Source organism: Hordeum vulgare, chromosome 7H, assembly GCF_904849725.1.
Source record: "Hordeum vulgare subsp. vulgare chromosome 7H, MorexV3_pseudomolecules_assembly, whole genome shotgun sequence".
In the NCBI taxonomy this organism is placed as follows: Eukaryota; Viridiplantae; Streptophyta; class Magnoliopsida; order Poales; family Poaceae; genus Hordeum; species Hordeum vulgare.
In genome coordinates, this window is record NC_058524.1 from 615,889,910 (window position 1) to 615,916,939 (window position 27,030).

Genomic DNA, 27,030 nt, shown 5'->3' on the forward strand with positions numbered 1-27,030 from the left:
ACTACATCCTAATGCAGGTGCTCAACTACGCCAAGAACTCCTACTACTTCCTCCACTACTCCTTAATCATCCACCTATCCCGGCTCAGGAGGAAGTGCATACTAACAATGTGACAATTTCTGATACTATTGGGCCTAATTCTGATGCAAGTGTGCAGGAATCTGTTCACAACGGCGCTGGCGATAGTCATGATTTTATGTGTGCAGACTCTCCTGCAGGTGCAGCAGCCACAGAAGATCCGGCAGGCGCGTCAACCGGGACTGGTTCACCTGCAGATCCTGCCTCGGGATTGGTCTCCAGGGCCGTTGTACCAGACATCCCCGCGTCGGGATCCAGTGGCGCCAGAGGATCCCCGCCGGTCTCCGCGCCCCAACCACCTCCCGCCACGTCTCCCGACCTGGCCTCGGGTCCGGGTCACACCGCGTGGGCGCCTGGTGGATTGGACGTCTCCGCCTCGGGTATGGTATGGTCCCTCATCCACCCACCCGACCAGCACCAGGTGGACCCTGGCTCGGTCTCTATCGACAGCGCCCCGATGTCGCCCCGCCAAGAGATCCTGCCGCCGCCTCCTGGTCCTGTCGGCTCTGGATCCGATCTGTCGGACCACGTGACGCCTTCGGACTCGCCGGCCTCCCCGGGTGCGGCAACTTCGGTTGTCTCCTTCGACTCTCCTGTAGCACGGCGCCTCCATCAGCAGCTACTTCCAGCTCAACCATCATCGTCATCCACCCGTGTCAATACACGGTCACGCAGTGGTATTATTAAACCTAAAGAATTTACCGATGGTTGTATTCGTTGGGTTTTTTTGTGCTACAGGTGAACCACACCATTTAAAGGAAGCTCTTGATCATCCAAAGTGGAAAGAAGCTATGGATGAGGAGTCTCGTGCACTCATGGACAACCAAACTTGGCACTTGGTCACACCTCGCGCAGGTACAAATATTATTGACTCCAAGTGGGTATATAAGGTAAAGCGCAAATCTGATGGCAGTATTGATCGCTATAAAGCACGTCTAGTTGCAAAAGGGTTTAAACAACGTTATGGTCTTGATTATGAGGATACTTTCAGTCCTGTTGTCAAAGCTGCTACCATCAGATTGGTTCTCTCTATAGCTGTCTCTAGAAATTGGTGCATGTGACAGTTGGACGTTAAGAACGCGTTCTTGCATGGTGTTCTGGAAGAGAATGTCTTTATGAAACAACCACCCGGGTATACGGATCCAAGGTTTCCGCACTTGGTCTGTAAACTTGATAAAGCTCTGTATGGCCTGAAACAGGCACCTCGTGCATGGTACTCTCGTTTGTCCTTCAAGCTTCAGTCTCTTGGCTTTCTCCCCTCCAAGAGTGATACTTCACTGTTCTTTTATTCTCGGAGTGGGGTTACTATTTTTATGCTCATATATGTTGATGACATTATTGTTACCAGTTCTTCTGTTCAAGCAGTTGAAGCTCTTCTCAGTGATCTGCGCATGGACTTTGCCCTCAAAGATCTTGGTTCCTTGCATTATTTTCTTGGTATTGAGGTAACTTCTACTGATGATGGTATTGCTTTATCCCAAGGAAAATATTTGCTTGATCTTCTTCAACGAGTAAACATGAATGGTTGCAAACCTGCAAGTACTCCTTTGTCTACTTCAGAAAAGTTGTCCTTGTTTGATGGTCATCCTCTTGAAGATGTGGATTCTACCAACTATCGTAGCATTGTAGGTGCTCTACAATACTTAACATTGACTCGACCAGATATTTGTTTTCCAGTCAACAAAGTCTGTCAGTTCTTGCATGCTCCCACCTCGTTTCACTGGACAGCAGTCAAGCGCATTCTTCATTATTTACAAGGCACTATCACTCATGGTCTTCGTATTTCTAAGTCTGATTCCATGTTAGTCAGTGCCTTCTCTGATGCAGATTGGGTTGGTTGTGTTGATGGTAGGAAATCCACTGGAGGTTTTGTTGTGTTTGTTGGTAGTAATCTGGTATCTTGGACTGCACGTAAGCAACTTACAGTTTTTCGGTCTAGTACAGAAGCTGAGTACAAAGCCCTTGCTAATGCCACTGCCGAGGTAATATGGGTACAAAATCTCTTGACTGGGCTGGGTATTTCTCATCCTAAGTCTGCCTCCCTCTGGTGTGATAATCTAGGAGCTACCTACTTATCTGCGAATCCTATTTTTCATGCACGGACAAAGCATATTGAAATTGATTATCACTTTGTACGTGAACGTGTTGCTCAAAAACTGCTCAATATCCGGTTCATTCCCACCGGTGATCAATTGGCTGATGGGTTTACTAAACCTCTTACTCTTCGCCAGTTGAAGGTTTTTCATCGCAATCTCAACTTGGATAAATTGTGATTGAGGGGGAGTGTTAGACATTGTATTATCCCGTATACACATGGTATATGTATAAACCATGTGTATCACGTTGTAGGCGTGCGTGTGTAGGTTTAAGCTGAGGATGTCTTGTTAGGATCTATCTCTTGTGTTTAAACTTGTAGATAAGATGGATCCTAACTCCTTGTTGTAATCTCCTTGGCCTCGTGTCCCTTTATTAACACGCACGCGTCCTGCTAACGCATACGCTTCAAGCCTTCCTATTCTCACAGACATCACATCTAAAAGCAAATAAATCTGAATGGACGATGGATTACCTTCAGCCGGCAAGCTGGGGCTCGGTGTTGGGGCAGCCGGCGAGCTGGAGGTGATGTTTGTTGCTGCCGGTGACCTGAGGGACGGGGTTAGGGCTGCCGGCGACCTGACCATCCCGTCCGACCGGGGTCGAGTTGGGACGGCGATGTGATGCGGAGCAGCAAGAAGCTGCGAGGCAGGGGAGGGCGGGAGGTGCTGAGCGGGAGGCGGGAGAGAAGGTGATGCAGCGACGTCAACCATCGGCGGCCCGCAGCCCCTCTTCTCTACAAAGGGAACGGGGGATAGAGATGGACGGGTGGCCTGGTGAGTTAAGTGGGTTCCACCGGGCTAATGTGGTTAGCCCTTTTTTTTTGCCTATCCAATAAAACGTTTTAAGTGGATGGAATAAAAAGTTCCACTTAAATCCACTTCCACTTGCAGCCCTACCCCCCTCCCCTTGCCTGCTCCGCGCTAATCCGCTGTTGCCCTTCTTTTCACTTAAAAGCCTAGTAATTAAACAAAATCGGTCGTCTGTCTGCTTAACCAAATCCACAGAAAGACCAGCCGCTCGTTTCGTCTCCTCCCTTATCCACTCACTTTTCCTACACCCAAACCAGTAGCTTCTACATGGTCGTGGTCCTCCCGGCGACGCTCGTCAATGAACTCCACGTCGCCCCTGCAGCCACGGCGTCCCTCCTCGTAAGCGAGATGCGTGCCGTTCCTGAGGCCGCAGCCTCCGTCGCTCGGCACGGCGCTCGTCGGCGAACTGTGCGCCGTCGATCCTCGCTTGGCCCCACGCTCGTAGGCAGATGTGCCGTTCCTCAGGCCACTGCACATCCTCCTCCTTCTCCTGAAGCACTAACTTTTTTATGTCGACGCTGGGGCGGTTGGGGTCAGGCGACAGCTGCATGGTGCGTAGCCACAACAGTCGATGCGTAACTTTTTGATGCTTGGATTCTGCTGCATAATTTGTGCATATTTTGGTGAAGATTTTCATATTCATTTATTGTTCTGGTTTGATTCAATTTCGTCACATTTCACTGAAAATTAATTTTGGTTTGCACTTTTGGTCCGAGATTTTCCGAAACGAAATCACAATATTTGGTTTGCACTTTCTGTTTTTCGCGGGAGGCACAGTTTTGCTTTCGCGAGAGGCATGACTTTACTTTCGCGAGAGACACGGTTGTGCCTCTCTGAAACGAAAAAAATCTCGTTTTCTGTTTTTTGCGGGGGCACGATTTTGCTTCCGCGAGTGGCACGGCCGTGTGTCACGGAAATGAAAAAAAATGTGTTTTTTTGTTTTTTTATGAGAGGCACGTTTTTTCCTTCGCGAGATGCATGTTTATGCTTCTCGTAAACGAAAAAACGTGTTTTTAATTTATTTTTTCTATTACGAGAGTCATAATTTTTTGTTCTTTTTCCCATATTTTCATGAAAAAAAGTTTATCAAAACCGATCAACATGGGATCTAATTTTAAAGATCACAATGCGGGGAACCCAACGGTGAAAACGGTTCAAAATTTAAATGCATGGTTTAAGAGATAAAATGTTTTAGGAAAACTCCCAGGTTGCGACAAGTGACACACATGCAATGCGCCACTTGTCGCAACCGGGTAAGGTGATAGCGATCTTTGAAAGGTGTCCAGCAAGTTTTGACATTCAATTGCCATGATTTAATGAAAAAGGGTTTTCCCCCCTTTATATTATAAGGCAATCATCCGATACAACCAGCTCGCTGAGGCCACAACACAAACAAGGCCAAAAGGAAAAGAAAAAAGAAAAAAGAGAGAAACAAATGCCGACACCGGCAGATTGACAAGGAGAAGAAGACCGGCAATCGCTGCACCTGCCAAAAAAGTACCACCGCGTCCCAGGATTCCAAAGCGTCGCGCACCAAACAACACCTTCAAGAAGGAATGCGACGATGGAGGCCGCCGTTGTTGCCCGAACAAGTCCTAGGATTTCCCCCGGTACGCTGAGGGGAGTGGAGAAGGGATATCCTCGACGCCCTTCAGGAAGGTTCGGCGGCGCCCGCAGGCCTCACCGCATCAATGTCGGGCAAGCCGCCAGGGATTTCTCCCGATCCACAACCACCACCACCACCCCAGACACTTCGAAATGCACCACCCACTCATCCGCCCACCAGCCTGTGCCACCACGATTACCGGACCATCCTCGCCGTCTCTCTGGAGCTGCCAACACGAGGCCTGGAGGAGGAAAGGAGACACCGGCCACGGGAGCGGCCACACCTCGGTCGGAGGGAGGGGACAACCTCCACCGCCAATGCGGAGCCGAGCGGACGCTATGACGAGGCCTTGCCAGGCCCTACGGCACGGCGGGGGTCACTTGGGCCCGGACAATACCTGTCCCCGCACTGCAACTCGTCGACCGACGAGGTGGACACCGCCGTAGACCGTCGCCGCCTCGTCCCACCACCAGGGAGCGCCACCGCCGAATGTCGCGCTACCGGCTTATCCAAACCCAGATGGGGCCCAAACGGGCCTAGATCTGGGCCTGGCAGGCGCCGCCAGCGCCACCGTGTCACCCCACGACCAACAACCGTGCCGCCGCGTCGAGAGCTACCGAGGCACGCGACACCATTGCCTCTGTGTCACACCGCCGTCGGTCGAAGAGCACCGCCGCCAGCCGCCACCGCCCGAGCATGGGATCCACGCACGGGGAATGGCAGACCCGCCACCACCAGCACCACGTGGGCAGGGCCTGGCGGCGCTCGCTGGCGGCGGCGGGGGGAGGGGAGGGAGAGGGAGGGGCGCTAGATGGGGGGAGGGGGATCCCCCGGCTGCCTCGCTCGGGGAGGCGACACGGGGGGGGGGGGGGGTCAGTCTCAATTGCCATGATTTACCAGTCATCTTATTGTTAAGCACTTACTCGGTAAAAAAATGGAACTGCCTCTTCGCTTATGTCGAGATATTGATTCCTCCACACAACAATTGGCCTCTCGTGTCGATGAATTAGAAGAGATGTCAATCGGCAACCGTATCTGGAAACAACGATTAGTGGATATTAGCACTGTCACTGCACAGCAAGCAAAGGATTGGGGATTCAGTGATGTAATGTTAAGAGGTCGTGCGACATGAAGACATTGATAGCAATATGGGGGAAGTTCCCATCAGGCAACAACGGTTCTGCTTGACCCTACAATCAAAGAATATTATTATTTGGGAGAAAATCAGAGATGGGAGGAAAAAATCAAACTTGAGAAGGGAAGGGGGGACCATATAGAGAGAGGCTCGACGAAGGAAAGGGTCAAACGAAAACCTTGCCTATTTTTGAATAGTAGAGATAAAAATGAAACCCAAATGGCACACATGAAGTTACACGGTGAGCTGGGGAGAAGGATCTCTCTTCAAATGACTCTGTTGTAGAGCAGGTGAAAGAACTTATGAGTGAGTTTCAAGAGTTTAGGGTTAAAAGAGTGCAACGGTCTACCAATAAAGCCGCACCTGCTACTGCCCGCGATGTGCTCAGCGGCACGAAGACGCGTCACACCTGGCACTTCATTGCCCTAGAGCTGTCCAGGTGCGGGATCTCTTCGGACTTCGGCCGTCATGCGACATCGACCTCATCTGGACCATTGCCACCCCGATCGGCCTCGACATCAATATTTGGCCCACGGTGGCTCTCGTCCTTCTCTGGAAACTCTGGGACTCTCGTAATGCCCATGTGTTTCGCAATGAGAATAACTCTGTTATGGACACTGTTTGTATGTAACATATGATCTTATTCTTTGAGTCTTTAGGTTTAAAGACCCGGTAGTCATGGAAGCCGTCATCGCTTGGCGCCACTTTCTTTCAGCTTGATGTAACCCGTAATGTAACTCTGGCCTATGAGCTCTAATTTTAGTAATACTAGCAAAAGGGTCTGTGCACTGCAACGGGATAAGAAAACTATATGGAGGCAACCCTCTGGTTTTTACTTTGTATTCTCCTTTTCTTTTATTTCAAAACAAAGTCTCGTTTTATATAAAAGAGTTTTATTTTATTCTTCTAAAAATGCCCAAATTATTTTCATAGTTGGAGCATGATTTTAGAAGCCCAAAAGTATTTTCATTTTAGTTAACTCTTTTTCTTTTGTCTGTTGTATTTTGTTTTTTAAAACCCAGCCTTATTTAGTCGAGAGTCCTTTTATTTGTGAGAGAGGAGGCCCAACCCAGCCGGCATCTTGGGCCTTCTGCAGCCCAAGGCCCAGCCGCCCCTGCCGCCACCGAACCCTAGCGCTAGGGAGAGAGCTCCCTCGCTTGGTTCCCTCCCTCCTCCTGCCCGGCCCCACGCTCGTCTCCTCGCCAGGGCGCTTCACCCACGACGGCAGCCGCTCCCGCAGCCACAGCCACTTGGCGCGCCGCCGCCAGCCAGCCCCTTTGGGATCGAGGGGAGGAGCCCCTCGAGCACCCAACCCTGCTCGTCGCGACCTGCGCCTGTTGTCCGTCTGCCAGCCGCCGGGGATGGACGGATCCGGGGAACTTCGATGTGGATCCGACCTTCCTTGCTCTCCTCGCCACGCCGGAGCCCTGCTGCGAAGTTCACGTCGCCGCCCAGGACGTGCGAGCTCTCTGCTTCTGCACGCGCGTAGGTAGACGGGCCCAGTTTCAGGGAGGACCACGGGTTGATTTCAATAAATCTCAGGGGTTTTTTTGCAAAAAAAACATGACGTACGAACAGAAACTATTATTGGAAAGAGATTCAGGTGGGGAAGCTCTCCCTCGGTGGTTGTTAAAAAAAAAAGGCACACATGATTTTGCCGGAATAAAACTTGTGGTTCCGAGTCCCTGTCGAGCTGGTGTACTCCGTGGTAGCCTCATAGTAGTACCCGTCCCCATAACTTACGCATCCACAAAATCTGTGCCGATCAAGATCAATCGCTAAACCATGAATCTGCGATCAGGGCAACGGGCCGGCTCGTCTGCGCCGCCGCGATCTAGCGGTGGGGCAGACCGCATCAGCGCCCTCGCCGACGAACTGCTCCTCCTGGTCCTCGCCCGCCTCCGCTGCGTCCGCACCGCCGCGCGGGCCAGCGTCCTCTCCAGCCGGTGGCGCGGCCTCTGGACCCGCCTCCCGTCGTTCGTCTTCCGCGACGTCGCCCTGCCCGCCCTCGCAGCGGTTCTCCACCGCGTGGCCTCCGACAACGTGGTGTCCCTCTCCCTGCTCGACATTGACGTCCCCCAGCGAGACAGGTCGCCCAGCTGGGCGGCGCCGCACGGCAGGGTCTCCTCGTTGCTGTGCGCCGCCGCACGGCTCTCGCCGGAGCGGCTCGTCCTCGCCCTCCCGTGGGACGCGGCCGCGCCGCACGAGAAGGTCGAGCTGCCGCGGTTCCAGCGCGCCACCTCCATCACGCTCTCTACGCCATCCTTGGTGATCCTCCGCGCGCGGGCCGTGGGCCAGCTCTCGGCGCTTACAACGCTCGTACTCTCCGGCTGCACCGCCGACGCCCTCGACGACCTGGTCCCCCGCTGCCCGCGCCTGCGCGTGCTCAGGTTCTCCGGCACAGTTGCCTGCTACACCGGCATCACCGTCGACACTATCATGGTCTGCTCGCGCTCGCTGCAGGAGCTCGTGCTCAACGTGGAGGGCCACACAAGGGTGCGCGGCATCGTGGTCGCAACACCCATGCTGGAGCAACTAACCGTGGCCTCCCGCGTCGGAGACAACCTCTGCGTCTCCGTCCTGGCGCCCATGGCGGGCAATGTCTCATGGCACTGCCGTTACGGCAGCGAGTCACCGGGGTTGGGAAGCTGGACGCTTGAGAGAGTGAGCTTGGTGATGTCGCCGCCGGCGACACGACTAGCTCCAGTGCTGCAGATACAACTACTCAAGGTTTGTTTGTCACCTCACCTCTGGCTTGAGTCCCTTACACGTACATTATTACTTATCAATTGACACTGAGTAGTTTTATGATCGATGGAACTATATATTTGCTCGAATCTGCACTTGTGCTGCAGCACAGGGACCGTTTCTCGGATTGGTTGTCGATGCAAGATACCTTTGCGGGTGAAGTGGAGAAACATCTGCAGATGCAGGTTGCAGCCGATTTATCTGTCTTCGACTTGGAGCTGCATCTTGCACCTTTGGGCCATGTCTATGGAGCACTCGCGTCTTTCTTCCTCGGGATTCATAGGATTCGTGACGCCATACATAGGCTCAAGGTTGTCCTGCCAGAACCCAAGTTACACACGGTAAGTAATTGTGATTTATATATCCTCTCTCCACTGTAATATGCTTGTTCAAAGGATCAGTTGTTCTCACATGCATTGTACATATAGTAATTCTTGCTTATGCACCAATTCATCATTCATAGGACAAGGTGAAATGCGAAGAAGAATATTGCGGCTGCGAGCCCGACGACGACTGGACATGCCAAACTATCACGGTGCCGGAGCTTGAAGAAGTGGAAATCGACGGTTTTCAAGGTGACGACCACGAGTTTGAGTTCCTCGAACATCTATTAAGATGTGCGCCGATGCTTACAAGAGTGATCCTAAGGGTATCGGGTGAGAACACGGGTACTAATGACGCAAAAGTTCACGACTTCTCCATGGAGCATCCTTATGTGGAATGCCACTATGTTGGGCACAGCTAGGAATCAGACTACTGATTCCTAAGCATCCATCAGACTAGGATTCTACCGTTAGATATACAGAGTCTGGATCGTTGGATTTCTCCCACAAACTGTGCACCTGAGGTTATTTCCCGCTAATGCAGCCATTAATTGCTTCCTAAAGGAAAGTACTCTCCCGAAAATCACTCATGAAATAACTGCTTCCAGTTTATTTTTCACTGCTGTGTATCATTCCCTCTTATTTTCGTGAGAATATATCCACAATATTTTTGTTTCAGTAAAGTTTGCTTCCCATGCAGTTGAGATTTTTTTCCGTGCACAATATGTATCTAAAAGTTTGAGTTCGTATGATTTAGTCTTGAATAACTGCCGCCAAGAATCACGTCTGATTTTTTGAACTAAGTTAGTTTTTCCTATTATTCACCAATATCACAACACATCGCTCGTTCTTCTATGTGATTTGTATGACCTGAAAAATTTCTACCAGCTCTTTAATTTGGTGGTAGCCTTTTAGATAACATATCCGGGCTTCATATTTTCATAAACATGTTTCCGAAGACCTACAGATTTGCTTCCTTGTACTCACGACTATTACAATGCTTCCTATTTTTATTTGGAATGTTTAAACATGCTACAAACGTGCTTCCCACCTCCTTTGGTTACTACCATTATGATCATGCTGCAAGAGCTCATAATTTAAATTTCTTACGTTAATACAAATCATTTATCAATCAGAATTTGAAATGTCACATTGTACACAATTGTCAGTTTGACCTAAAAAATTCTTAGTTTCTTGCATTAGTATTGTTTGCTTCAAAAACCATACAACAATGCGACTTTGCATAAATATTTTCAGCTTCCACAAACCACGTCTTGGAACGAGGGCTCTCCGTCGTGGCTTGGGCCCTTTAGAAACACCGTATGGCAACTCCTGCAGAATCAAGGTGTATCAAGCTATTTCATGATGAAAAAGCCATGAACTGAAATTAAAAAGTGTCAATCAATCAGCTAACACAAACATCTCTAATATGTAAGAATGTTCAATAATAATATTATAGCAGCATTTGTGAAGAAGCATGACCGGCAAGAAACATAGGATTGACTGTGGGCATCATGCATGAGAAATAAACAAGAGTATGAAGTATGGTTTTAAACCTCAACTAGTAGGAATCATACAGATGTGCTATCACAATATGGCTCATTTAAATTGGAAGCATGGACATTTGGAAATGAAAACCAACAAGGACTGCGACCAAAATGAGGATGCATGTCTATATGACCTAAATTCAAAATTCTTAAAACTTGGTTGAGAGATGGAAGCAATTATCTAGACAGACGAAGCATGTATAGTATGATGTGGAAGCTAAATAAGTAGAAAGCATGAAAAAGTGGTGTAAACAACTCATCTTGATAGGAAGCATATACAATGAAAAAATGGAAATAAACTAACAGTGCCACAAAGGTCGAAGCACACAGGTATGAAGCTACAAAGTAAAATAGAGGGTGCATTATTAGTTTCAGGTGGAAGCATGAAATTTTGGAAAAAGGAAACAATTGAAACAATTGTTTTTCCAGTGACTACGGATGCATATTTTTCGAAGCTCTCTATACAGGAAGCAATGAAGCAACCAGTCAGGCATTTCCAGGCGACCAGCCGGGCATGCTCCCAGAATCTATTTGACATATGCTTGGAACAAATAACTGTGTGCAGTGTAATAGAGAATCACACACGGTTAGTACATGAAAACTATGTGAAAATCATCACACACAATTAAAACCAGAAAATTGGCTGGAACAAGAAATGCCATCGGATCAGAAATCGGAGACAAGGACACCATATCCCTAGCTAGAACCACCACGGCAGGGAGTGTTGCACCCATCACCAGACCCGAAGGTGACCTGGACGCCGCCAGATGCACCACCGCTAACAACCAGCACCACCAACGCGACTCGTTGCACGCACCGGAGCCACCACCAACACCACGGTCCAGCTGATCAGGGCAGGGAAAGGATGCGCCGACGCCAGCACCAACAAAGCCAGCGAAGGAGAAGGCATGGCCGGACCGAGAGCCATGGGGAGGAGCAGCCGACAGTGGTAGGTCGTTGAGTTGAGAGGTGCTGGAGGAGGTGGAGCTCGGGTATGTACACGCCGCACCGGGGCCAACAACGACGGTCGAGAGAACGAGGACGCAGCCGACGGATCCACCGCCAGCCGGGGGAGAAGCTGCTACGGGAGTTGCGGCAAGAGTCACGACAGATGAGCCACCGGTGCGGTGCGGCGCGGCAATGGATTTGCGATGCGAGGGGAGGAGGAGCGCTGCCGCGCGAGGCCGTCGCCCACCAGGAAACGGGGAACAGGGTGGGATTCTGGGGCAATTAATTCGGCACAAGGAGTTATTAGGGGAGAGCGTGGATGCGAAAATTAGGGGAGTACTTTGGAAAGTTCGCACAGAAATTTTACTGCGTCTACAGCCGTGAGATCCAACATAGATCAATGGTCCGTGGGCGGTCTGGCGACTACCCTCTGATCAGACGTCTGGAGGTTAGTGTTTCCCCACTATGTTGTATCTTCGGATCATGTATGTGTGCCTCCTGTTGAGTAAATAGGCAATTTTTCGAATAGATTAATCCATGAAATAATTACTAACATGATATTGACTAGATTCATGACATACTGATCACGGAGCAGACTAGCAAATACTACGCAGACTAACAAATACTACGCATATAGCAAAACCATCACACATATAGCTAGTACTACTAGGGTTAAAATAAACAGGAACGGGATAAACGAATTATACCCTCGGCTCAGCTCATTCCCGCCACCCGTGACGAGGCATGGCGAGGCGGGCGACGGAGGAGGAGTGTGCGAGGGTCTGTTCTCTGCTCACTCTCCAATAGCATGTAGAAAAGAGACCCTTATAAAGGGGTCCAACTTCTTCTCCACTAGCGGGGTGGGACTAGATTTCCCACCATCACCTTGTCATGCCACCACCTACATGGGCCCTTGAAGATTTCTGAATTCTGTTATTGGCCTAAAGCCCACCACAAATTACAACAATCCCCCACCAGATCTCAAGGACACATCGTGTTCCTTCGTTCTAATCACTGTTTTGATATACCAGCATTTCAGTGAAGACCTGTTAAGGTTGAGCTTCACCTAGAACAAACAGCTACACCCCTTTACAACTGAAAAATGGACTATGCCTTGAATGTCAGTTTGGTGTAAAGAAGCTTCACCACAAGTCTTACTACTACTAGGCTACCGAGGGCTGGCCCCTTGGATGGAGCATGTTAGTCACACTCCTGGCCTATTCATGAGTTTACTAGATATCACCCCAATCTCATAGACTGTGACCAGCAGTCGGGCTCATATAGGTGTGTTCCTCCAAAGATCGCTCTTTAGGACAGCATCTTGCTTACACATAAGCTTTAGAACACATTAAGACAGTAGTCATCCTACCATACAGTATCCGAGAGCATTGCATCTCCAACAGAGTGAGTTAGTAAAGTTACTCTCCTCAGTTCACCATTGGCTTGTTTTCCCAGGTCCTACTTCACCGGATCTCCGATCATATAGGTTGGGTTACTGCCATGGCAACTCATGTGGGTCTCATACCCATCTCCCTCGATGCACTATCTCTCACAACATGTGATAGCCCTTTAGTAAAGGGATCTGCCAGATTCTTAGCCGTTTGGATGTAATCCAACGCTATCACTCAGGAGTTTCTCAAATGTCTGACAGATTTCAATCTCATTCTTATATGTTTGTCGGACTTCATATTGTCCTTTGAACTCTTCACTTTGACAATAATTGTCTGATTATCGCAGTTCATAAGGATAGCCGAAACCGGCTTCTCAACCACGGGTAAGTCCATCAAAAGATCTCGAAGAAATTCCGCTTCGACACCAAATGTGTCTAATGCTGTTAATTCTGCTTCCATTGTCGATCTCGTTAAGATCGTTTGCTTGCAAGACTTTCAGGAAACAGCACCACCTCCAAGAGTAAATATATACCCAGTAGTGGCCTTCATACCATCAGCATCAGAGATCCAATTCACATCACTATACCCTTCAAGTACCGATGGGTATCCCGTATAGTGAAGTCCGTGGTTGACAGTACCTTTTAGGTAGCGCATAATTCTTTCAACGGCAAGCCAATGAACATCGCCCGGGTTGGCAACAAACCAGCTAAGTTTGTTCACAGCAAACGTGATGTCAAGCCTCGTTGCGCTAGCTAGATACATAAGTGAACCTATAATTTGTGAGAATCCCAATTGATCTATAGTTGTGCCTTTGAACTTTCGAATCAGCACACTAGGATCATATGGTGTTTGAGAAATTTTGCAGTCTGAATATCCAAAACGACTCAAAATCTTCTCAACATAGTGGGATTGCAGAAGTGTAATCCCACCCTCATCATCTCAAAAGCTTGATGTTCAAGATAACATCAGCCACCCCAAGGTCCTTCATCTCAAAGTTTTGAGACAGAAAAGACTTAACCTCCTCAATCACTTTGAGGTTGGTTCCAAATATCAGTATGTCATCAACATACAAGCACAATATAACTCCTTCGTCCCCACCATGGCGATAGTATACACACTTGTCAGCTTCATTAACAACGAAGCCAACAGATGTCAGAGTTGTATTAAACTTCTCATGCCATTGCATAGGTGCTTGTCTCGGACCATATAAAGATTTCAGCAACTTACGCACCTTTACTTCCTGACCTTCTATCACAAAGCCATCTGGTTGTTGCATATATATTTCCCCGGTTAGCTCTATTTCAGAACAGTCGTCTTAACGTCCATTTGATGAACGAGAAGACCATTCGAGGCTACCGACGAGAGTAGTACTCAAATGGTGGTCAGTCTAGCCACAGGTGAATAAGTATCAAAGAAATCTTCTTCTTCTTCTTTCTCGGCATTGCCCTTGGCCACAAGCCTAGCCTTGTACTTCAATCGTACCATCGGACCTAAGCTTCCTTTACGGACCGTAGGTATGAGCTCGGCTCGGCTCATTCCCGCAACCCGTGACGAGGTGTGGCGGGCGGCGGAGGAGGAGTGCGCGAGGGCCTCTTTTCTTCTCACTCTCCAATAACATGCAGAAGAGAGACCCTTATAAAGGGGTTCAACTTCTTATCGACTAGCGGGATGGGACTAAACTTTTCACCACCACCTTGTCATGCCACCACCTACATGGGCCCTTGGATATTTCTGAAATTCTCTTATGGGCCTAAGGCCCATCACAGATTTCAACACCTAGAACGATTAATAATAATAATAATAATAATAATAATAATAATGATGATGATGATGATGATGATGATGATTATCATTTTCATTTCCAAGAAAGGAAATTATGACGTGAGGGGTTTTAAAAATCTCAAGAATGTTGTACCTAGTCCAAGTTCCTCTGCTTTTTAGGAAACTTTTCAAGTCAGTCAAACTATCTATTCTGTTTTCTTTGTGGATTAAAAATAACAAGCTCGCTTGTTCTATGATTCTTTTTTTTAACCCTCAAGCATCTTTTCTCTTATATTTCACAAGAACCACAAAAAAAACAAGTATATACTGGTTGGCGTTTACAAGCAAACGGATCTGATAATATAGGCATGGATCATCAAACAAGGACAAACTTATTATGAGACCAAACCACTCAACATCACATCTTCATTTGCCTTCTAATTATCTATTAAACATTCATTCATTTTGCCCGTTCCCTCACTAACTCTTTGGTGAATGTTGCGATATGGCTTTTTTCTTCCCACCACGAGCTTTTTTATCTCCATCGCGCTTCCACCATCCACCACATGCATCATATTTTGTACACCCTCTGTAAAGAAACATAAAAGCGTTTAGATCATTAAAGTAGTGATATAAACGTTGTTATCTTTCTTTACAGAGGGAGTATAACTTTGTGCACTAACCCATGCTCATATCACCATGAAAATAAGTTGTCACGAGTTCGACACACTAATAGTAACAAGAATAGTGAATGTGTGATATAGAACCTTGATGGAATTTATCCTGCATATCCAACGTCACTGTGAGAATTAGCATTTGTTGTGCCACTACTATCGGGCTCTCTTGTCGACTTTGTGTCCAACCATGAACGAGTCACATTCTCTTGTTTTTTTTCCATCTCCTTGCGGGTTGTCTATGCCCATCCTCTTATCAGCTTTGCATCCGCCCTTTATCAAATCAAATTCTTATCCATGTGGTAATGGTTTCCAAAAGAGGACAGACCATATTACATATGTGAAGTAAATAGTTACAAGCGATAAATGTATCAAATAGAAAACAACTTTTTGTTGATTCTCATTCACGAACTCACAAAATCAACTCTGCCGAGATAGCTAATAGATTCAAACACTCACTAGTGGAATCGATATGGACATCGAGTGCAGGAACACTCGACAAAGGGATGAAAACACTCGGTAAAGTCTTTGTCGGGAGTTTCCCTCGGCGAAGCCCACCCGACGTACACTTCTCGGGAAAACAAAAATTCAAACAGAAGACTATCAAGATGTTTGCATCCAAAGTATGACGCTCCAAAAAAACTTGGATGTTGCCTCAAGTAATTCTAGCCATCTATCATCCAAAGATCGAGCATGATGGAATAGTTTTAATCGTTAAATTTTACCATGTGCTATAAAATAGATATTTATTAATCGATTTAGATGACTTTAAATTTTTAATATTATGATCCGAGTCTACCAAACAAATACTTTTGTAGAAAGAGGACTATGGCTGGAGGATAATTCAAGGAAATTGGCTCCTGTCATCCCCTATCTCCTCGGGGCTTGAAATACCCCTATGCCAACCAAATTATTGGATATTATGATTGGTTACCTAACAGTCATAGGTGGTATGTGTCCAAGGTGATGTCATGATTCAAACTTCAAATATATCGTCTTTACACATATGTGAACGTTTCTCGATACAAATGAGATCATCATACTCATCTACTTTCCCTAGTCGATCAAATAATGAGTTATGAGAGATTAGCTAACTCAACTAAATTCCCTAGTCCATCCCCTCCAATAAAAAATAACCAACTCAACTAGCCGATACACCATGCAACACACAGATCGAGTAAAAATACAAGCCTCCAACAAAAAAAACTTATCGAGTATCTTTACCTAATAATAAAGAGGTTATCGCTTTCGTCGGAAAACCCATCGAGGTGATTTTATAAAAAAGTCTTTACTGTTTATGACATTAAACTCGTAGTATATATTAAATATTTTTTTAAATACTCATATCTTTTAAACCGTAACTCCAAATTTAACATATTATACATGAAATTTGATTAGAAAAATATGTAGAATTTAAATATGATATTATTTTATCTGTTAAACGTTTAATAAAAATACTATCTAGGGTGCAATCTTAATAAATAAGTCATTATTCGTCTTTCTTTCATACCGGTACTCATCCGGATTGGGGATGAACACGTCAACAAAATCAAGATTAGAGATGAAACTGAAGGTCACTTGACTGATTCTTTGTACGTATTAAATCTACATGCAAACCGTGTTAAAATAGAAGACCTGTGAAATTTTGAACTGCATTTTTGTAGGATAAGACCATCTTTATTTGTATCGTAACTATAAATTCTCAAATTATAGACTTTTTTATAAATTAAGAGCGTGTGCCGTGTGGTATTTCTTTCTCCCGTTGCAACGCATGAGCCCTTTTGCTAGTTGTACTAAAAAGGACTTCTAGAGTATCATCATGAGAAGCAGAACAACCAAGCAGCCTTTTTTTTAGTCGAACAAGCGGCACTTCAAGTTCCTATTCCGGTAGTGGGCCGATCCATCGAGATCCCATTAATCGTCACGGATCCAACAGAAAATTGGCCCACGATCCATCAACCCGTGGCTGCAGCAGGGCAACGCAGCGGGAATTTCCTGTTCGCCGCTCTGTGCGAAGCGTTATCGCGGGGCTTCGCAAAGGAGCGGAGCAGAGCGATTTTAAAAGGACTGGCCCATTTAGCGGTTTTGCAAACCTTAGAGTTTTGCAAACCTTAGAGTTTATAACCCTTTTTTTCAGTTTTGGGAAAATCTAGAAGGTTCCGTGGACCGTTTTTTTTTCTTTTTTTTTCTTTATTCTTTTCTGTTTCTTTTTAAAATTTTCTGTTTTTGTTTCAAAAAATGTTTTTTGCATTTTCAAAAAATGTTCTTGATTAAAAAAATTTGTATGTTCAAAAAATGTTCTTCAAATTCTAAAATTGTCCACAATTTATAATTTTGCTCATGAATTTAATATTTATTCATTTTATAAAATTTATTTACAATTCAAAAAATATTCTCAGTTTCAATATTTGTTCGCAGATTAAAAAAATGTTTATAATTTTATAATTTTTCTAAAAATTCGAAAGATGTTCTTATTTTCAAAATTTATGAGCAGATTCAAAAAATATTCACAATTTTCTAGTCTTGTTTACGGATTTGAAATTTGTTGATGTTTCAAGATTTGTTCAAAATTCAAAAAACGTTCGTGGTTTCAAAATTGAAAAAATGTTCACACTTTTATAATTTTGTTCATGAATTTTAAATTTGTTCATGTTTTAATATTTGTTCACAATTTGAAAATTGATTGTGGTTTCAAAACTTGATCACATATTCAAAAAATGTTCAAATTTTGAAAAAACTTTCCCATTTTCAGAAAAAATTGAAATTTCACAAAATGTCCGTGTTTTCAAAAAATACCTTCAATTTCAAAAAACCAATCACAATTTTCAAATTTTGTTCATGAATTAGAAATATGTTCCTGTTCTTTTAAAATTTGTTCACAATTCATAAAATGGTCACACTTTTATAAAAAAAAATCAGGAATTTGACATTTGTTTATGTTTTAGAAAATTTGAAAACTCTTCACAGTTTCAAAATTTGTTCGTGGATTCGAAAAATATTCACAGTTCGAAAAATGTTCCCATTTTCATATTTTTGTTTCGAAATTCCAAAAAATGTTCATGTTTCAAAAAATGCTCTCATTGTTCGCGCTTCCGAATTTGTTCAGGATTTTCTAAAATTGTTCTCGGTTTCAAAATTTGTTCTTAAGATTCAAAAAATGATCATGATTTAAATTTTTGTTTTTGCCTCTAAATTTGTTCGGGTTTTGCCAAAATTGTTTTCTGTTTCAAAATTTGGTACTCAAGATTCAAAACATGTTCGTAATTTCAAAATTGTCCGCGCTTCTAAATTTGTTTGGTGTTTTTAAAAATTGTTTTCATTTTTTAAAATTTGTTCTTAAGATATAGAAAATGTTCGTGCTTCTATATATTGTTCACTCTTCTAAATTTATTCATGATTTTTGAAAATTATTATGTAAATTCGAAATATGGTTTTGCTTCAAATACAAAAAGAAAAAGGAAAAGGAAAGAAAAAAGAAAATAAGCAGAAAAAGGAAAAAATAACAGAGAACAAAAGCAAAGCTGGGCCGGCCCAGTCGGGGCGCCCACCTGTGCTGTGCAGGACTCCCTGGCGCAAAGAGCCGCGGGTAGGAGCTCCCAACGCAGCGGTCGTCTTTCTTTTAGTATATATAAGCCAATTCATCTATAGTCTAGATGGAGCTGAAAACAATGGCTTACAAGGAGCTTGATAGATAGGCAAGAATTCATGGCAACATCTTCAAGGAGCATCCTACTACGGAATGCAATCATGTTTTATCATCCGATTATGCATCGAGGCTTATGTTTAGGAAGATGCAAAAAAACATTTAAGTTTCATCCATCAATGATGCACGACCTTTTAGTTTAAAGAGGCAATTTGAATTGAAACCCAAGAAGGAAACAAGATAGTCCCTCCGATCGATACAAATTGTCACTGATTTAGTACATATTTTCTTCCGAGGGCCATAAGAAAATCAGCAAGAATGCAGGACAATGATAATCCATGCTATGGCATTCATTAGTTAATAACACTGGCTTGCACTGCTCTCAAGTTTCCCAGCCAGATCCCTCACACTCTCACATAACTGAAGGTTTCATCAGTCATCGGTTCATGATCATCAGAAACTGTTCTAGTCAGCGACACGAAAGCTCGAAAAAAGACAAAAAGTTCAAATAATCTAAAGCGTTTTACTTAAAAACAACCGGTTTAGCAGTGCGCGGGTCACATGTTCCACGAGTACGCGCCGCCTCCCTGCTGCTCCTCCAAGAACAGCCCGCTCTCCGCGAGTTCGCTGCTGATGAGATGGTCCAGCTCGGGCACCTCGTGCATGGACTCCGCCTTGGGACTCACCGGGTTTCCACCGGAAGTAGCCACAGCAGCAGCCGGGTTGCTGCTCACCGACTTGAAACTGCTGCATCGTTGGACCATGCCGGCTGCGCTGTTGATTAGATTGCTGGGCCCCGTCGTACTCGCTGGAGGGGCGCCCTTCGCGGCTCCACTATTCATGTCATGTGCCTCTCCACTAGCAGGGCTGTTGGTGATCACGGCTCCCGCGCTGGTAGGCTGCTGCTGCTGTTGCACCATTATGCGGTTGTTGCTACTCTTGGCTTCTTGCAGCAGCTGCTGGATGAGGTGCTGCTGGTACTGTGTACTCACACCAGCCCCAAAACTGTTCTGCTGATGCTGGGGCATAGCTTGCTGGAACGACATAGGATGCTGCTGGAACTGGCCAAGCTGACCCGCACGGAAGGATCTAGACACATCCAGCTGAACGCCATTGTGCATTCCTGTGGAGCCTTTAAACATACTTGATGCCTCCTGCTGAAGCAAACTCTGGTTTGAGCTCGAGCTCCTAGCCATATTCTGGTAATTGTTTAGTGCCGCCACATTCTGTGATGCCTCCTGCTGAAGCTGGTTTGCGCTTGAGCTTCTAAGCATATTCTGGTAATTGTTTAGCACCGCGGCATTCTGTGACGCCTCCTGCTGAAGCAAACCCTGGTTTGCGCTTGAGCTTCTCAGCATATTCTGGTAGTTGTTTTGTGCTGCGGCATTCTGCGGACTGCTACAAATGGTACTGGCACCTGGGGCCTCGTTATTATTCCCATGGGTGCTCATTTCCATGCTGGTCCCCTTTGCCTCGTGCATGTTCTGCATTGTAAGCTTTGGCCCCATTTGTCTGGGATAGTTCTTCAGGCTCTCTGCAGATTTACATGCAAACCATTATGCAATTTAAACCACAGATCACTGGGTCAAAGCAGGAAGGGCTACACATGAGCATTAGAACATTGCTGGATCTTCTATGGAAAAAGAGCGTCTGCTTTCGAAAGAAACAATCCAATAGTATAATTTGTTCTACAGTCTGGTGCAAACTACAGACAAATCATTGGTCATGAAGAAACTGTTTTAGGGAAACTTAATTCAGCACCCAGGTGAACACTTAAGATGATGCTGATTGATGAACGTGCATGGTCTCATACCTATAGGACCAAGCTTGTTCTTGTGGCTGAACTCAATTAAGTCCTTCATGTTATTCACCACCTCTGATATCTGAGAAGAGCACACAAGCAATCACAACATACTGTAAATGAAGTCATATAAGGAATAGAAGCATCCAATAATAACCAAGTAAAAGATCAAAAGTACTTTTCAGATAATATCGAGGGAAGTGATGGATAAATGCTACAAAGGGGACTCTAATTACCTGCAAGCAGCGAACATATCTTTTAGAAAGCCCATGTTCATTTAAGCTGTGGCGGTCTAGATTTTTCGCTAATTGTTCTGATGCTGACACAAACCTTTGAGAACAAAAAACACATCCTCACATTGATTAGAATATAACAGAAAGTTAGCTCTTAGACAGAATGAAATACATATTTCTGTGCTTTATAATGCCAAAAGGAACTGTAAGAAGCAAATGAATGATATAGCGATGCATGTTAGGTTTACTAACAAGTTGCAAATGGCTTCTGCATCATTGGCCGATACCCCAGCAGGCCCACTTTCATTGGTAGCAGCTTGATACTTCTGGGCAATTTGAAGCAGATGATTAACCTGGTAAACAACAGAAGCATGTACGTAAGAAAATATAAAGGTGCCAAATTTAAACCATATACAGTCTGCAGACTGGTCTTTCATAATTGCCTGGAGCTGGAAAGCAGAAGCTACACGATAGAAGACTGAAATTGCCAAAAATACAAGCTTTAAAGTAACAAAGATGTGGTATCCACACTTTGAACCTTGAAGCAGCAGATGAGGAAAAGAAAACAGTTTCACTCTGCTAAACAACTTAAGTTCCTCAAAACATAGACAAAACAAGAAATAGCTTGTACCAATAATGATTCCAAAATTCAGCAGCCATAACACATAATAGCTAAATTCATGTAGTCAATACATATTAAAAAAAAAGATCTACACAGAGCCTGTTCTGCACAAAGAACCGGTACTCTTAGACAGCTGGTTGAAAACACACTAGTCTTGGCTCGTTCTTGTCAGTACTACCAAGCATTTCATTAATTAGAATCTGGCGCTATTAGCTCAACATATATAATGGTAGCTATTTAGTAAGTTGACAAAATGCAATATGGAGGTATACCACCCATAGTACCATTGTTTTGCACAAAGTCGTAGAAAAGAAACAATACCAGATTACCACTATCTTGTAGCATAGAAAAGACGCACACACACACAAAAAAAAAACTAATCTTGGCCACATAGATCAATATTACGCATATGAAATACCATATTAACATTCTGCAGACTAAAGCAAAATAAAAGCTGCTAGTAATACATGGGATTTCAGGAGAAGAAACCAGCTCATTCTACAAAGAATAAGCAATGTGCGGCTCAATATGAGCAGTACTACTCTTCGACTTCCTTCGTTATTTCTGACATTAGTTCATCATTGTAATCCTCAAACGAGCCATCATATTTACTAACTGCCCCATCCTCCACAACCCATATCTGGGTCATGGCTAACCAAGACCACACCTCCAGTGAATTCATCCAGAGCAACTGCCAGAGCATCAATATTTTGCATGTCCAAGTGATTTGTAGGCTTGTCCAGCCGGAGAATGTGAGGGTGTGATTATCACACAGATTCAGATTTATAATTAAGTACACATTTGCTACTTGCTACGCAAGTAAAATATATATAGAGAGAGAGAGAAATGTCAAACAAAAGAACAGAAGATTTCCAAATGCACAAACAGGAAGAACGTCTAATACCTGCGGTGCTAAAAACCTGCGAGTGATATACTCGTCATGCCGTCGTGAACAGAACTCCCAAGACATAATCTGCATAGGCGGCAATGAGCAGATCAGAATGGTCCTTGTTTGGACCTCATTTGTAACATCCAGATGCTCACTAATGGTCCACAAATAAGGCACCCAAGACATGGGTGCCATGGCATGGGCAAGCTACTACTACATCTAGCAACATACCTTTAGTTCCGGAGTGAATATTATTCTCAGTTGCCCCTCGTGCGTAACATGTAGATGATCATAGATACTCTTCTGAACAACTTTAGTATGCTCTAGGAGAAGTAATCCGTTGGGCAACCGGAATTCATTGGGCACGTCGAGGAATAGATATTCATCTACAACACCATGGTCAAATCGAATTTGACAGAGTCTAGGAAGTATTTCGTGGGTAGCCTCTGTAAGATGGATATAAGAAATGAAAAGGAGTAAGCTCAAAGAGGCATTTTGATATAAATACAGAATATTAACTAACATATGTAACAATTAAAGTACAAGTTAGGCCGCTGGTATACTTCCGATTTGAACCGTCCACAAATATTTTTATACTATATTAACAGCCTCCAGATTACTACTTAATTTTTTCGCAAAAAAAAATATTACTACTTAATTTTTAGCCTACGAACTTCTTTTTTCTTCGGAGATGTTTATGGCAGAAATAAGTCAAGATATACCTAAAAAAAATAGGTGACTTATATTTTAGATATGGTTTTTTTCATATGTGAGTATATACTATACAAAACATACGATATGTAAATGCGCGTTGCACACGCACATGTGTGTTTTCTAATCTATGAGAATAACACGCTAAAGGAGCAAAACAGGAAGAGCCCAAAAAAGAGATGTTAAGGTGTTCACCAAAAAACAGGAGGAGCAAAGTGCAGGACTACATAAACAAAATGTTGCTGTAGAAGAAATGCAATGCCAAAACCACAGACTGCAACACTACCATCTTTCCAAGAGTGCGCTTTTCATTCGTGAATGTGTCCCACAACCCCTTATGATAAGGTGTTATGTGCAGCCAAAGAAAATTATAGCATGCTTGAGTAGCACAACCTATATAAGTTAGCATGCTTAACTGTTTTCGCACGAACTACAAGAATACTGAATTTGGTGACTATTACAGAATAATACCATAAGAGATCAGCATTCATTTTCAAGAAGCAGATATGGAGAAGGGTCGAGCAAACTTAGTCAGAAATCAACTTACCATATCCTTTCCCAGTATGTGTATTACAAATATCACAACGCCATGTATCCTGTAACAAAGAGAAATATGACCATGTGATAGATGATTTCATAGATACTCCCTCCGTCCGAAAATACTTGTCACAGTAATGGATGCATCTAGATGTATTTTAGTTCTAGATACATCCATTTTTATAAATTTGTGCGACAAGTAATTCCGGACGGAGGGAGTATCATGTAACATCAAAGGATAACTACCCTTGCTATTGACCATATATGCAGATTAGACACAGAATCGGCTTTATCAGCTTACAATGGATTCATTACATGGAACATATTTTACAATCATATTAATTATTGCATGAAAGATTACAATAGCCATTGCCTGCTAAGAATCAAGTATAGTGTTCCTCACTACCAACAAAGATACTTGATAATCAAGCAGTGTTCAATGATCCTATGAGACCCTTAAGGAGATGTTAAATAACTTTATTTTGAACGTCGATATGAAAGTGATGTTGTACATGGCAAGTTTCGAGTATTCAAGGGAAATTTCGGGTGAAAACTGTTAACTAACCCGAGCTGTCTGCGGAATAACAACCGGAGAATTCCCTCTTTTTTCATATGACGACACACACCATCTTTCTCTTGCTTGTGGTGCAAAATATTCATCAATAAGCTTCCTCCAGTATGTTATGGGATTATTCTACAAGACAGTATGTGAGTAAACTGATCTTTCAATGGCTCGTGTCTTCTAATCAATGTATATATTGAAGAGACTCTCACCTCTGGACGCTGACGCTTATGATACAAATACTGCATTAACCTTCGAGAACAAAGCCCGCTCTCGACAGGAGTCCTAACAGGCCCAGGTAGTTGCATCCCAGGCTGTGCTAGCGGCGGCCTCAACTGCGGCTGTCGAGGTATGCCAATTTGAGATTGCTGGATCTGAGGAAATTGTTGCGACAACTGATGCTGCTGTAGATGCTGAATATGTGCCAGTTTCTGCTGCCGGATTAATGCTTGAAGCTGTGGGTTATGTTGGCCCTGGAAATGAAGAGAACTCTGGCCTTGGAGCAGCTGCTGAATCAAGTGCTGTTGCAGGATATCATCTTGCCTAATATCAACCCTTGGCTTCTTCTGACCATGAAATGCACCATCAGCCTCAATCCCAGGTTGCGATGTTGCACTAGATGATCTCCGCTTCTGCATCTGCTCTTGAGGTGGACTTTGCTGCATGGTGGACCCATCAATGACTGACGAGCCAGATATGTTATTGGATGAAAATGACATCGGTGAGGAAGGAAGGCGCATGAATGAATCAGCATTCATGCTTGTGCTATGCTGAAACTGGGCACCTCCAGAGAGTGATGAGTTGCCATCGGTCACCAAAGAGCTAACACCAATACTTGGCCCAGAGGAATTTGCAGAACTAACTGGAATGCTACCATTCATGTCCCTGGGAACAAGTCCAAGATTGAAGTGTGGAGCCACAGACATGGAGATCACCAGTGTTGCAACTCAACCATCACCTTGTAGAATCTTGATTATTGAAAAAGAACACCACTCGATGGGTGCTACTGAGGATCTTCGGATATTTTAGCTGGAAAATAAAAATGTGTGATTATCAGTAAATATTTGGAAGCCACGCAAGATAACAAGGAAGCTGTCAACATAAAAAAAAATCTCAAAGCAGACAGTCTATGAACAAACAGCTCAACAATGTCCTGATTCTAATTTTTAGATCTCAATACTAGAGCAGGCTTGTGTTCTCCGTACATTAGATACCAGACTAGCTGACATAAAAATGAAGTGCTGATCAGAGCTAACAGGTGAAATACATTAATTTGAACTTCCAGAAGGAATTCCAATTATGCAACCAATGTCAAACAATTCACAGAAGAACGATAGTAGACATAAAACAAGGCAGAAGAAAGATAAAAAAATACAAAAATCTTAAATTTGAGCTACAAACCAACCCGCAGATACAATGAAACCCAGCAACACACAGTTTTGAATCGGTAAGTAGCATCTACAGGACGATCAAGTTTATCCAAATCAAGCCTAGGAAGCAAAGCTTAACACAAACATTCAGTCGCAACTTAGCACTAATTTACAACACTCTGTGGCGTAATGCACTTATAAAACTAGTATTTTTTATTAAAAAAAAAAAGAGGGGACATGAGAACAAGAAGGAGCTGAAACTAGATGCACACACAAAAGACAGATCCCTCCAACAGCTAAAGTGCTAGAATAATAGTCTCCCACCAACACCCTGAAGAATCTTGATTGTTGGCATCGAGCATAGTTAACTAAAATTAACACCGTGATGGAGTACTATTTATTTTAAAGAAAAACAAGAGGGGATATGAGAACAAGAAGTAGATGGAACTAGAAGCGCACAAGAGACAGATCCCTCCAGCAGGCTGAAGCGCTGGAACAAGATTCTCCTGCCGCACAACACAAGCTACAGATAATGAACGCGGAACAGCCTCGCCGCCTCCACCAACTCCGCCATCCGCACTGAGCGGGCCGGACGTACGTGAATCCCCAAATCTTTCCTCCCCGAGCCGCCGCCGCGTGTAAGTAAAACCCTAGCCGAGCTCGGCCGGCGCGGACGCAACCCACCCCAGACGGAGGGCGGGAGACTCCCGAACAGAATCCACCCGGTGGCCGGCCGGGAGCTGCATTGGGGGGGAGCCGGGGCCCCTCTCCCCGGACCAAGAAAACGCAAAAAGGAAGAAAAGAAGGTCCCCCCGCCGACGCCGGCACGCCCGAGCAAACACGAACCCACGCGGCAATAGGAGCGCGGGCGGAGGGGCCGGAGCGGCGGACGAGGAGCGGGGGAAAGGGCATCACCTCCGCCGGCGAGCTCCGGTCCGCGGCGTCGACGAGACGGCCGGGCTTGCTCCAGTCGCTCCCTCCTTTGCTTGGGTCGGTCTGCGAGACGGGTGGGTGACCGGGTCCTGCTTTGACCGCCCTTGAAGCGCCCCCGGCCGTCGGATCGGGATCCCACGCGCGCGGGAGGTCGGCGCCTGGCCGCGTGCGCGGCGCGCCGGGATTGGGCTCGCGGCCCAGGTGTCAGTGGCGCGGCTCGCTTCGCTCGTGGCTGCGTGCACGTGCTCAGTGGCGCCGACACGCGGGCTCCCTCGACGGGGCCCCCACCGTGCGGTGAGCGGTGGCGCGCGGGCCGGTGTGGGTTTTGTTGTGGCTTGGGCCCCCTACAGCAGCAGTTATTTTTCCCCAATCAATATCGACAGTTGTCGTTGCGTTACATTTAATTTTTACTACTCCCTTGGTTCCAAAATATAAGACATTTAGAGATTCTACTAGGAGGCTACATACAAAACAAAATGAGTGAATCTATACTTTAAAATATGTCTATTACATCCGTACGTAGTTCATAGTGTAATCTCTAAAAATTCTTATATTTAGGAACGGAGGGAGTATTAAAAGGTCCGTATGTTGTAATGAAAAAAAAATACGTTT

General features: G+C 44.9%; 2 protein-coding genes across 2 annotated transcripts; one reads left to right on the forward strand and one right to left on the reverse strand.

Moving 5' to 3' along the window:
• Positions 1-7,538: 7,538 nt before the first annotated feature.
• Positions 7,539-9,493, forward strand: LOC123412319. Its single transcript, XM_045105275.1, has 3 exons — positions 7,539-8,455; positions 8,581-8,814; positions 8,937-9,493. Exons 1-3 carry the CDS (start codon positions 8,165-8,167, stop codon positions 9,216-9,218), a joined length of 807 nt encoding a protein of 268 aa, XP_044961210.1. The 5' UTR covers positions 7,539-8,164; the 3' UTR covers positions 9,219-9,493.
• Positions 9,494-18,952: 9,459 nt separating this feature from the next.
• LOC123413483 (probable transcriptional regulator SLK3) lies at positions 18,953-26,501 on the reverse strand. Its single transcript, XM_045106425.1, has 10 exons — positions 26,401-26,501; positions 24,328-25,144; positions 24,119-24,247; positions 23,564-23,612; positions 22,537-22,751; positions 22,321-22,389; positions 21,047-21,147; positions 20,798-20,891; positions 20,574-20,643; positions 18,953-20,294 (listed from the first exon to the last, which is right to left on the reverse strand). Exons 2-10 carry the CDS (start codon positions 25,039-25,041, stop codon positions 19,318-19,320), a joined length of 2,418 nt encoding a protein of 805 aa, XP_044962360.1. The 5' UTR covers positions 25,042-25,144; positions 26,401-26,501; the 3' UTR covers positions 18,953-19,317.
• Between the last annotated feature and the right edge of the window lie 529 nt (positions 26,502-27,030).